General features: G+C 43.8%; 1 protein-coding gene across 4 annotated transcripts in view; it reads right to left on the bottom strand.

Annotated features, from left to right (window-relative positions):
* Positions 1-506: 506 nt before the first annotated feature.
* LOC135545439 (RING finger protein 44-like) overlaps positions 507-12,158 on the bottom strand; it is a 53,236-nt gene continuing 41,584 nt past the window's right edge. For all 4 annotated transcript variants that reach the window (XM_064973053.1, XM_064973052.1, XM_064973055.1 and 1 more), the window contains 2 exons: positions 6,791-6,890; positions 507-6,265 (listed from right to left, as the gene is read on the bottom strand). In XM_064973053.1, coding sequence (XP_064829125.1) covers positions 6,203-6,265; positions 6,791-6,890 — 163 coding nt within the window. In that variant the 3' untranslated portion in view covers positions 507-6,202. The remainder of the gene's footprint in view (positions 6,266-6,790; positions 6,891-12,158) is intronic.

The following is a 12,158-nucleotide window of genomic DNA, read 5'->3' as shown; positions in this document are numbered from 1 at the left end:
AGCAGCAATGTTCCTACATCTAGTGGAAATCTTTCCCAGAAGAGTGGAGGCTGTTATAGCAGCAATGTTCCAACATCTAGTGGAAAGCCTTCCCAGAAGAGTGGAGGCTGTTATAGCAGCAATGTTCCAACATCTAGTGGAAAGCCTTCCCAGAAGAGTGGAGGCTGTTATAGCAGCAATGTTCCTACATCTAGTGGAAAGCCTTCCCAGAAGAGTGGAGGCTGTTATAGCAGCAAAGAGGGGGAGGGGGGAGACTAACTCCTTATTAATGCCAATGATTTAGGAATGAGATTCAAAGAGCAGGTGTCCACATACTATTGGCGATTGTAGTGTATGTCTCACAAAATACGAGAGATCGCATTCCTTTTCTCTGAACAGTACGGGAGCCTAGGGCTCTGGTCAAAAAGAGGACACTATATTAGGGAACCAGGGTGCTATATGGGACTCATTCCTGGCATTCACGACAACTCTCGCAGTGGTTACAGTGAAAACAGGCAAGGACACGGTTGTAATATTGGTATACATTTATTAGTGAACTACTCTCAAATCAGCCACAACTATTAAAAAAAAAATGATCGCACGACTCGGTAAAGCAGAACTAGCAACTTTTTCATTTAAAAAAAGTACAAATCTGAAAAATGGCAATCAGTATACAGGTGTGTGTGTGTATAGACTATAACTAGTTAAATACTATAAACAATGATTCCAATGGAATGAAAAAATTATAGCATTCAGAATCTTTTCCCTATATATTTATATATAAGCATTTTATTTATTTTTAAATCCAAACATGAGGTAACTGTAAAATGTGCAAGTACCAAAGCTAACATCTGTTTCAAATGCCCCTGGCCTGTTGGGTGGGAGCCCCCCTAGAAGCTGGAGGAATCAGTAAAAAGACCACTATTCCCACCACCAGCAACACATCATTGGAAAACAGTGAATCTACGACGCAAATAAAATAAATCAAATCCTAAATAAATGATTTTAGCTGTTTTTATTATTGGAACAGCATTTTATTCAAAACATTTTTTTCTTTCCTTTTTTTTTTTCTTTGCACCACACAAGCTGTGAGATCATTCATTAATTGGATTACAGAAAGACTACAAGATTCTATTTAAAATTGTATGTTTTGAAGTTACTTGACTTTACATGAGGTTTTCTGGTATTTGGGACAGAAGAAAAAAATAAAATCACAATATGGTCATTAATACCTGCCCCCCACCCCCACACACACACACAAACCATGGTGCTAATGTTTCAATAAGTGAATAAAAGGTATCTAGCACAGGAGGGTTGGTGGCACCTTAATTAGGGAGGACGGGCTTGTTGTAATGGCTGGAGCGGGATCAAACACGGAACCATGTGATCGATTCCGTTCCAGAGCTCGTTCTCTCCCTCGGCAGCCTCCCGCTGGTGTCTCGGATGTCAAATGAGAGTTAGGTTATTAGTTTGACAAACAAGGCTTCTTTAAAATGTAACGTCACTATTTAAAGGCTATTAGCAACATGCTCTAAGAATCCATCCGATCATATCGTCATGTCAAAACTGCATCATACCTAAAGCAGATCTATTGGTTGTTCACTATGGCTTTCAGTGAACTAGGTTCTAGACATGTTATTATGAGGCAATAACAACATAGCATACATACTATAACCAAACGACTTTAAAATCCTGGATTTCTCCCCAGGTCCAAGTCCAGGCAACTTTAAAAAAATGTATTTTATAAAGCGCAAATAAAATCTTGTAGTCATTCAGTTGGGTTACAAACGTGTGCAGTACAACGCATGGCAGTTATCAGCTGAGCAGTGACGGACCCGAAGCCAACTAGAGCTAGCTAAAAACCAGTTGGGACTTGGTAGGACATGCATGCTTATTGTGCACTGTTAAATAGTCCACCGTCCCCCATGGCTAGATATCTTTCACTGGAAATACACAATTGGTTTTTATTTTTTAGTATTTTTATTTTTTAAATCATGCAAACACCTTGTAGTTTTTTTAGGTAGGATAGTGTGCATCAATGGCACGTTTTAAAATGGGATCACATCCGTTATGTAAATATTAATGTCTGTACGTCGTGTGGTTGTTCAAGAACACAAACTAAATTTGTAATTTATATGATGTAATATCCACTACTCTGGCAAAAAAACAACATTATTATTATCTTAATTGATTACATTAAAAATATGCGAGGCCTGAGGAAAACAACCAAGAAAATTCATATCCACCACCAACCTTTTCATGGCATCTGTCAAATTGGAACAGACTGTTTTCCTTTATTCTTATATACTGAGAGGCCCTGAGTGATTTGTTATTTTTTTTTTGTTTCAAACTCACAATATTTATATGCTAGTGGACAAATATGTACACAGATTAACTCTCAAAGCTGTGGGTTTTTACTTTAAACTCATCAAGATGGCTTTTTTTTTCTTCTCTTCTTTAAAAGGTGGTAGGTAACACACGTCACAAAGAGACTCACATTCGCTATAGAAAACATGGCAAGGTCCTTTTACACAAGAAAGCAAAATGTCCATCCGCCTCGCAGTGCTTATTGGGGTAGTTGGGAATAGAAAGGAGTCCCCCTACTCACACAACACTTACAAAAGGACACCCGGACAAACTGTTTGTTTTTAAACACCTCAACAACATTCTGTTTTGGAAGTCAAAGATGAGCACAGACCCAATATAGTGCACTAGCCCCTATGGGCCCTGGTCAAAAGTAGTGCACTACTTAGGGTACCATTTGGGATGTTTTAACAGTGTATCACTCTACCAAACACTACTCCTCCCTCTCTCCATCTTTGTCTCCAACCTCTTCCTGTCCTGATCATCACTGTAAATAGTACAGTCAGCGCAGCCGGGACAACGCCAGAGCGCCTGTCTCGTCAGGTCACTAGAGATGTTTTACAACAGGGAGTTATAACATTATTTTGTCTTCAAAACAAGACGATTATCGAGAAGCATTCACACTGAAGCTATGCAGCATACAACATGAATCTTTTACAACACCATTAGTTAGCACGGCCTAACAACAAGACCTGACCCAAGTTAAGTTGCCTTTAGATTAGAACACATACCATTTAACCACACACTTCCACGTTAGTGCTCTGACCTTGACCTTTAACGCGTTGTCTCTAAGATAGCTAAAAAAACCAATAAATAATACTATTTAAAAATTATACTCTTAAAAACAAGTGGAAATGACAAAGGGATTTTTTTTTTTTTTAAGATTAAGTAAATAGAGTTTGTGCTTGTCAAGGTATTGAAGGCAGATCTGAAATCTTGAAAGAGTATATATATTTATATATATATTATATTGAATATTTGGCTCACAAACAAATAAATGCCTGGATCTTCCAAAAACAGGAAGGAAAAAATGTCCACGTTAAAACCCATCACTCATTCTGTTTAATGCATCAGGCTCCCCAGCAGCAGTCAGTCAGCGTGGGTGATACTGGGGTAGTGAAGCCCCCTCTCTTGGGTGAGCCAGAATTCCTTGTTTATGTTTGCTAGTTGTTGTTTTCCTTTTAAAATGGCGACGTTTGATTAAAATATTGCTAGTCTGAATCAACAGTCTATGCAACCCCCTCAGCGCTGCCTGAGATCCAGCCGGGCAACTCGCACAGGGCCAAGGCCGGAGAGGAGGATGGATGTGGTTCATTTGCAGAAAGGGCAGATGACTTCACAGACAGGCAGTGTCCTCTCTGGGGGACCGATCTGAGGACCTTCACCAGAACAAAAAAGGAAACTCCACAGCATGATCTCCTCCTCCCTCCGTCCAGTCAGTTGTGTATCACAGTGGGGGGGAACAACAGGGCGTGAAGGAGCAGATATATCCCCAACAAGTCAGAAGTCAGTGGTAGACCATCATTCTCAGTGCCAGATGAGGCTAATTTTAACCACAGCAAGTCACACTTTCACAATAGCATTAGCAGATTGAAAAAGAACACAAACAAAAGGGAACAAACTATTGAAATCATCAATACATTATTGCGAAACATATATTATAAACAGGTCACTTTGCCCATCAGTCACCTACACAAACATGCATCTATGACGGTCAGTCAGCCAGGCGTCTCCTCCAAGCCAGTAGAATAGTCTAGTCTCCTACAGTACTATGACGGTCAGTAGAATAGTCTAGTCTCCTACAGTACTATGACGGTCAGTAGATTGGTCTGGTCTCCTACAGTACTATGACGGTCAGTAGAATAGTCTAGTCTCCTACAGTACTATGACGGTCAGTCAACCAGTGGAATGGTCTAGTCTCCTACAGTACTATGACGGTCAGTAGAATAGTCTAGTCTCCTACAGTACTATGACGGTCAGTAGATTGGTCTGGTCTCCTACAGTACTATGACGGTCAGTAGAATAGTCTAGTCTCCTACAGTACTATGACGGTCAGTAGAATAGTCTAGTCTCCTACAGTACTATGACGGTCAGTCAACCAGTGGAATGGTCTAGTCTCCTACAGTACTATGACAGTCAGTCAACCAGTAGAATGGTCTAGTCTCCTACAGTACTATGACGGTCAGTCAACCAGTGGAATGGTCTAGTCTCCTACAGTACTATGACGGTCAGTAGAATAGTCTAGTCTCCTACAGTACTATGACGGTCAGTCAACCAGTGGAATGGTCTAGTCTCCTACAGTACTATGACGGTCAGTCAACCAGTGGAATGGTCTAGTCTCCTACAGTACTATGACGGTCAGTCAACCAGTGGAATGGTCTAGTCTCCTACAGTACTATGACGGTCAGTCAACCAGTAGAATGGTCTAGTCTCCTACAGTACTATGACGGTCAGTCAACCAGTGGAATGGTCTAGTCTCCTACAGTACTATGACGGTCAGTCAACCAGTGGAATGGTCTACATTTTTATCCGTGTTGAAGCATTCCCATTACTGGTCTGCTGATGGAACGATATGTGACTCCTCTCTCCACTCCCTCACCCCACACCTCTTGTCATCACCATCTCCCATGCAGGCAGCTCCAACGCCCATCTGTCACAAAGAACCAACCAAAACCACAAGGTAACGAAAAAGGAAAAACCTTGTAAACGCAAAAGCCCTACGACGATAACAACATATGGTAGGTCACATCTTTGGAATCTGCAACACTGGGGCAGGCAGAGGAGCAGATCGAGGTGGTGGATCAATGGCTATCCCAGGCAGATAGACTGACTGGACAACTCTGTGGCTATGGTCGGCAGGAGCTTTTCATCAGACATAGCAGAGGAACGACCGGGGGAAGGAGCTCCAAACATACAATCTTAGATTGCTTATTGTTGTTGAAGTGGGGCAGGAGTGGTGGTAGGGGGGGGGGCGCAGGCAGGGTAGGTGGTGGGGGCCGCAGGCAGGAGGCAGGGTAGGTGGTGGTGGGGGCCGCAGGCAGGAAGCAGGCAGGGTAGGTAGTGGTGGGGGCCGTAGGAAGCAGGCAGGGTAGGTAGTGGTGGGGGCCGCAGGAAGCAGGCAGGGTAGGTAGTGGTGGGGGCCGCAGGCAGGAAGCAGGCAGGGTAGGTAGTGGTGGGGGCCGCAGGCAGGAAGCAGGCAGGGTAGGTAGTGGTGGGGGCCGCAGGCAGGAAGCAGGCAGGGTAGGTAGTGGTGGGGACCGCAGGCAGGAAGCAGGCAGGGTAGGTAGTGGTGGGGACCGCAGGCAGGTTAGGTAGTGGTGGGGACCGTAGGAAGCAGGCAGGGTAGGTAGTGGTGAGGGCCGTAGGAAGCAGGCAGGGTAGGTAGTGGTGGGGGCCGCAGGCAGGAAGCAGGCAGGGTAGGTAGTGGTGGGGACCGCAGGCAGGGTAGGTAGTGGTGGGGGCCGTAGGAAGCAGGCAGGGTAGGTAGTGGTGGGGGCCGTAGGAAGCAGGCAGGGTAGGTAGTGGTGGGGGCCGCAGACAGGGTAGGTAGTGGTGGGGGCCGCAGGCAGGAAGCAGGCAGGGTAGGTAGTGGTGGGGACCGCAGGCAGGGTAGGTAGTGGTGGGGGCCGCAGGCAGGAAGCAGGCAGGGTAGGTAGTGGTGGGGGCCGCAGGCAGGAAGCAGGCAGGGTAGGTAGTGGTGGGGGCCGTAGGTAGTGGTGGGGGCCGTAGGAAGCAGGCAGGGTAGGTGGCAGGAGTCCCCGGGCAGGTTGAGGCCGAGGCAGGCGCTAAGACAGACAGGCTCCGGTGGGTTTAGTTTTGTGCTGCTTTCCAATCAAAGATCTCAAAGCCTGGGTTTCAGTCACTCCACCTCGCGGTGCACCTCTGACGCGTCCGCCCGGCAAATTGGACAAGTGCGATTAGTCTGGAAGGAAGATAAAGGGAACAAAAAGGAGGAGGTGTTAGTACACTGCTTTTGACCGGAGCCCTATGCCCTACACACATATGTATATATAGGGAATAGCGTGCCACCCTGGTCAACAGTAGTGTACTATATAGGGAACAGGGTGCCACCCTGGTCAACAGTAGTGTACTATATAGGGAATAGGGTGCCACCCTGGTCAACAGTAGTGTACTGTATAGGGAATAGGGTGCCACCCTGGTCAACAGTAGTGTACTATATAGGGAATAGGGTGCCACCCTGGTCAACAGTAGTGTACTATATAGGGAATAGGGTGCCACCCTGGTCAACAGTAGTGTACTATGTAGGGAATAGGGTGCCACCCTGGTCAACAGTAGTGTACTATATAGGGAATAGGGTGCCACCCTGGTCAACAGTAGTGTACTATGTAGGGAATAGGGTGCCACCCTGGTCAACAGTAGTGTACTATATAGGGAATAGGGTGCCATTTGAGACGTCACAGTAGAGTTAACGATGGGATGGGCTTACCTTTAACCATTTGTCGACACACTTGGCGTGGAACTCGTGGTTGCAGGGTAATACCCTCAGCAGCTGCCGACACTCGAAGTCACTAAAGCACACCACACACCTGGAAGACAGAGGATCACAGAGCATCATCAGGTTCTGAAATACTGCATGTTTAAAAAGGACAAGATGGATGGATTGGATTGGATGGATGGATTGGATGGATGGATGGATTGGATGGATGGATGGATTGGATGGATGGATGGATTGGATGGATGGATGGATTGGATGGATGGATGGATTGGATGGATGGATGGATTGGATGGATGGATGGGATGGATGGATTGGATGGATGGGATGGGATGGATGGGATGGATGGATGGGATGGATGGATGGGATGGATGGATGGATTGGATGGATGGGATGGATGGATGGATTGGATGGATGGGATGGATGGTAGGGCCGGGCGATATGATCACCATATTTTTCATATTTTGTCATATTTTATGTTTTTGTGTATTTCATGACCCTAGCGTGGCAACATATATTATAGTGATTTTTTCTTTTTAAATGGAATTTGAATGTTTCATACTGTTCAATACAACTTGAGCATTTTCATAAATGTCTGCATGTCCTGCACTTTTATCATTTATTTCCACACTGTGCACGATGGCAAAATCTCTAGGCCTAGTTAACTGGTGGAATCATGGAAAGATGATTCTAATTCTATAGTTGGAATATAGTGGGCAGCATCTTGAAGCGTTGTTGTTGTTGTTTGACATGACAACGAATGATTAAGCCTGAGAGGAATTATTAACAGGGTGGGAACCAAAGTGTTGGTCAGTGTTTCCAGGGGACCCAAAATTAGATGTTACATTATATGTTTTCTTACTTCATGTAGCTAGCTAACATTCATGCTTCACCTTCTCCTCACTGATTTAGAAGATACCATTAACATGCTTAACTAGGCCTACACCACCAGCACTACACAGGCTGTACTGGCCAGCTGTGTTTGCTCTGACTAGCCAGGACAAACTCACTGGTATCAGGCTGTATTGGTCAGCTATGTTTGCCCTGACTAGCCAGGACAAACTCATTTTCACTAATATCAAAATCAATAAATCATGCTAAAATAAGTCACAATATTTTGAAGGCCAATACATAAAAATGAGTCCCTATACACACACCACACACACAAACTGTTCTCTCACTGTCAACTGCATTTATTTATTTTCAGCAAACTTAACATGTGTAAATATTTGTATGAACATAACAAGATTCAACAACTGAGACAAACTGAACAAGTTCCTCAGACATGTGACTGACAGAAATGGAATAATGTGTCCCTGAACAAAGGGGGGTGAAAATCAAAAGTAACAGTCAGTATCTGGTGTGGCCACCAGCTGCATTAAGTACTGCAGTGCATCTCCTCCTCATGGACTGCACCAGATTTGCCAGTTCTTGCTGTGAGATGTTACCCCACTCTTCCACCAAGGCATCTGCAAGTTCCCTGACATTTCTGGGGGGGGATTGAGATCCGGGCTCTTCGCTGGCCGTGGCAGAACACTGACATTCCTGTCTTGTGGGAAATCACACACAGAACGAGCAGTATGGCTGGTGGCATTGTCATGCTGGAGGGTCATGTCAGGATGAGCCTGCAGGAAGGGTACCACATTAGGGAGGAGGATGTCTTCCCTGTAACACACAGCGTTGAGATTGTCTGCAATGACAACAAGCTCAGTCCGATGATGCTGTGACACACCGCCCCAGACCATGATGAACCCTCCACCTCCAAATCGATCCCGCTCCAGAGTACAGGCATCGGTGAAATGCTCATTCTTTTGACAGTAAATGCGAATCCGACCATCACCCCTGGTGAGACCAAACCGTGACTCTTCAGTGAAGACCACTTTTGCCAGTCCTGTCTGGTCCAGCGACTGTGGGTTTGTGCCCAAAGGTGACAATGTTGCAGGTGATGTCTGGTGAGGACCTGCCTTACAACAGACTTACAAGCCCTCAGTCCAGCCTATTGCGGTCTGAGCACTGATGGAGGGATTGTGCGTTCCTGGTTTAACTTGGGCAGTTGTTGCTCATCCTGTACCTGTCCCGCAGGTGTGATGTTCAGATGTACCAATCCTGGGCAGGTGTTGTTGCACATGGTCTGCCACTGGAAGGACGATCAGCTGTCCGTCCTGTAGCGCTGTCGTAGAAGTCTCACGGTACAGATATTGCAATTTCTTGCCCCTGACCCATCTGCAGTCCGGCACATTTTTCAGATTCAGTAGAAAGACCTCTTTAGTGTCCTAAGTTTTCAGAACTGTGACCTTAATTGCCAACCGTCTGTAAGCTGTTATTGTCTTAACGACCGTTCCACAGGTGCATGTTCATTAGTTGTTTATGGCTCATTGAACAAGCATGGGAAACAGTGTTTGAAACCCTTTATAATGAAGATCTGTGGAGTTATTTGGATTTTTACGAATTATCTTTGAAAGACAGGGTCCTGAAAAAGGGACGTTTCTTTTTTTTGTGCTCAGTTTATTACTTGTATTTTGCTAAATAAGTACCTTAAAAAAATTGTCACGTGTCAACATTTACCAAGTGGTCACGGCAGACTGAAATTGAACAGCTGTTCTACTGTAATCAATTGATCACAGAGATTATTCATTCACCTCAATAATTGTATGGAAATGCAGCTACATCTGACATTTGCACTCTTCTAAAACACAAACCACAACAAACTTGGGTATAATACTATAGATGAGAATATGTACAGTGCAATATTCCTTCAGGAAGTATTCAGATTTTTCCATATTTTGTTACATTAATTCAAAGTGGAAATTCTAAAATGGATTAAATTAGTCTCCCAGTCCCTGCCACTGAAAAACATCCCCACAGCATGATGCTGCCACCACCATGCTTCACTGTAGAAATGTTGCCAGGTTTCCTCCAGACATGACCCTTGGCATTCAGGCCAAAGAGTTCAATCTTGGTGTCATCAGACCAGAGAATCGTGTTTCTCATGGTCAGAGTCCTTTAGGTGCCTTTTGGAAAACTCCAAGCGGACTGTCATGAGGAGTGGCTTCCGTCATAATGCAAGGCCCCATGTCGCAATGATCTGTACGCAATTCCTGGAAGCTGAAAATGTCCCAGTTCTTCCATGGCCTGCACATTCACCAGACATGTCACCCACCGAGCATGTTTGGGATGCTCTGGATCGACGTGTACAACAGAAAATAGGGCACGAGTTTCCTTCTTTCCTTTCAGAGATTGTAACATTCTCCGTTTCACGGAAACATGGCTCACTCTGGATGTTGTCAGAGTCAGTACAGCCACCTGGTTTCTTCACGTATCGCACTGAGGTGGAGGGCGGGGGTGTATGTATGCATTTAACATCTCTGATAAGGTGGAGGGGTGTATGTATGTATTTAACATCTCTCTGATAAGGTGGAGGGGTGTATGTATGTATTTAACATCTCTGATAAGGTGGAGGGGTGTATGTATGTATTTAACATCTCTGATAAGGTGGAGGGTGTATGTATGTATTTAACATCTCTGATAAGGTGGAGGGTGTATGTATGTATTTAACATCTCTGATAAGGTGGAGGGTGTATGTATGTATTTAACATCTCTGATAAGGTGGAGGGCGTATGTATGTATTTAACATCTCTGATAAGGTGGAGGGTGTATGTATGTATTTAACATCTCTGATAAGGTGGAGGGTGTATGTATGTATTTAACATCTCTGATAAGGTGGAGGGTGTATGTATGTATTTAACATCTCTGATAAGGTGGAGGGTGTATGTATGTATTTAACATCTCTGATAAGGTGGAGGGCGGGGGTGTATGTATGTATTTAACATCTCTGATAAGGTGGAGGGTGTATGTATGTATTTAACATCTCTGATAAGGTGGAGGGGTGTATGTATGTATTTAACATCTCTGATAAGGTGGAGGGTGTATGTATGTATTTAACATCTCTGATAAGGTGGAGGGGTGTATGTATGTATTTAACATCTCTGATAAGGTGGAGGGGTGTATGTATGTATTTAACATCTCTGATAAGGTGGAGGGTGTATGTATGTATTTAACATCTCTGATAAGGTGGAGGGTGTATGCTTTATGATTAACATCTCATGGTGTAATCACAACACCATACAGGAACTCAACTCCTTTCGTTCACCTGATCTAGAATTCCTTACAATCAAATGCCGACCTCATTATCTATCTACGATTATAGTCACAGCCATGTATACCCAGTTTATTAGGAAGTACATCGGTGGTGATGTACCCACTGTGACTATTAAAACCTTCCCCAACCAGAAACTGTGGATTGATGGCAACATTCGCGCAAAACTGAAAGGGTGAACCATGACCGAACACAAATAGTGTAGCTATTCAGGAATTCTTATTGGTTGGTAGGTGATCAAATACTTATGTTATGCAATAAAATGCAAATGAATTACTTAAAAATCATACAATGTAATTTTCTGGATTTTTGTTTTAGATTCCGTCTCTCACAGTTGAAGTGTACCTATGATAAAAAATTACAGACCTCTACATGTTTGTAAGTAGGAAAACCTGCAAAATCAGCAGTGTATCAAACACTTGTTCTCCCCACTGTATATACTGTACTCTATACCATCTACTGCCTCTTGCCTGTGCCATTCGGCCATCGCTCATCCATATATTTATATGTACATATTCTTATTTATCCTTTTACATTTGTGTGTATAAGGTGGTCTGTTTGAATTTGTTAGATTACTTGTTAGACATTACTGTACTGTCGAAACTAGAAGCACAAGCATTTCACTACACTCACATTAACATCCGCTAACCTTGTATGTGATCAATAAAATTTGATATAAGTATTAGCTAGGTTGCCAATTGTTGTTCGCCTGTTCAAATTGAAATTGAACTTCAGGTCATGAAAATAAATAGCTAGCCAGCTACTTTCCCTGTTTCCCAAAGCTAACGTTATAAGCAGCCAGCTTTCTTCATCTGGCTAGTAAGGCTCGACCGGGTTGTGAAGCTAGCCACAATAAGGATTAGGCACAATAGTGGAATTTGCGGTTTGCCTTCATTGACAGTGATGCAAATGAATACAAATAGTAAAATTATGCCACACTTTTATTTTGAAGGCTAACCTCAAAAGTCCACTATTGTGGCTTGCTTCACATAGATGGGTCTGACCACCATTAATCAAATAAGAACTGTCTTATAAATGAAGGTTATTTTAGATGTTAGCTAGCTAACTATAGCTACTGAAAAGGATTGTCGTTTTGCTATGTTTTTGGGGAAGAAATTTGTTTGCCTCCATGAGCTAGCAATCTTTTTTTTATGACCAGAATTGAAGGTGCGCGAGACAACTTTATCATAGCACACAGCATCATAG

This window comes from Oncorhynchus masou, chromosome 9 (genome assembly GCF_036934945.1).
Source record: "Oncorhynchus masou masou isolate Uvic2021 chromosome 9, UVic_Omas_1.1, whole genome shotgun sequence".
NCBI lineage: Eukaryota > Metazoa > Chordata > Actinopteri > Salmoniformes > Salmonidae > Oncorhynchus > Oncorhynchus masou.
This window is presented reverse-complemented; position numbering and strand designations above follow the sequence as displayed.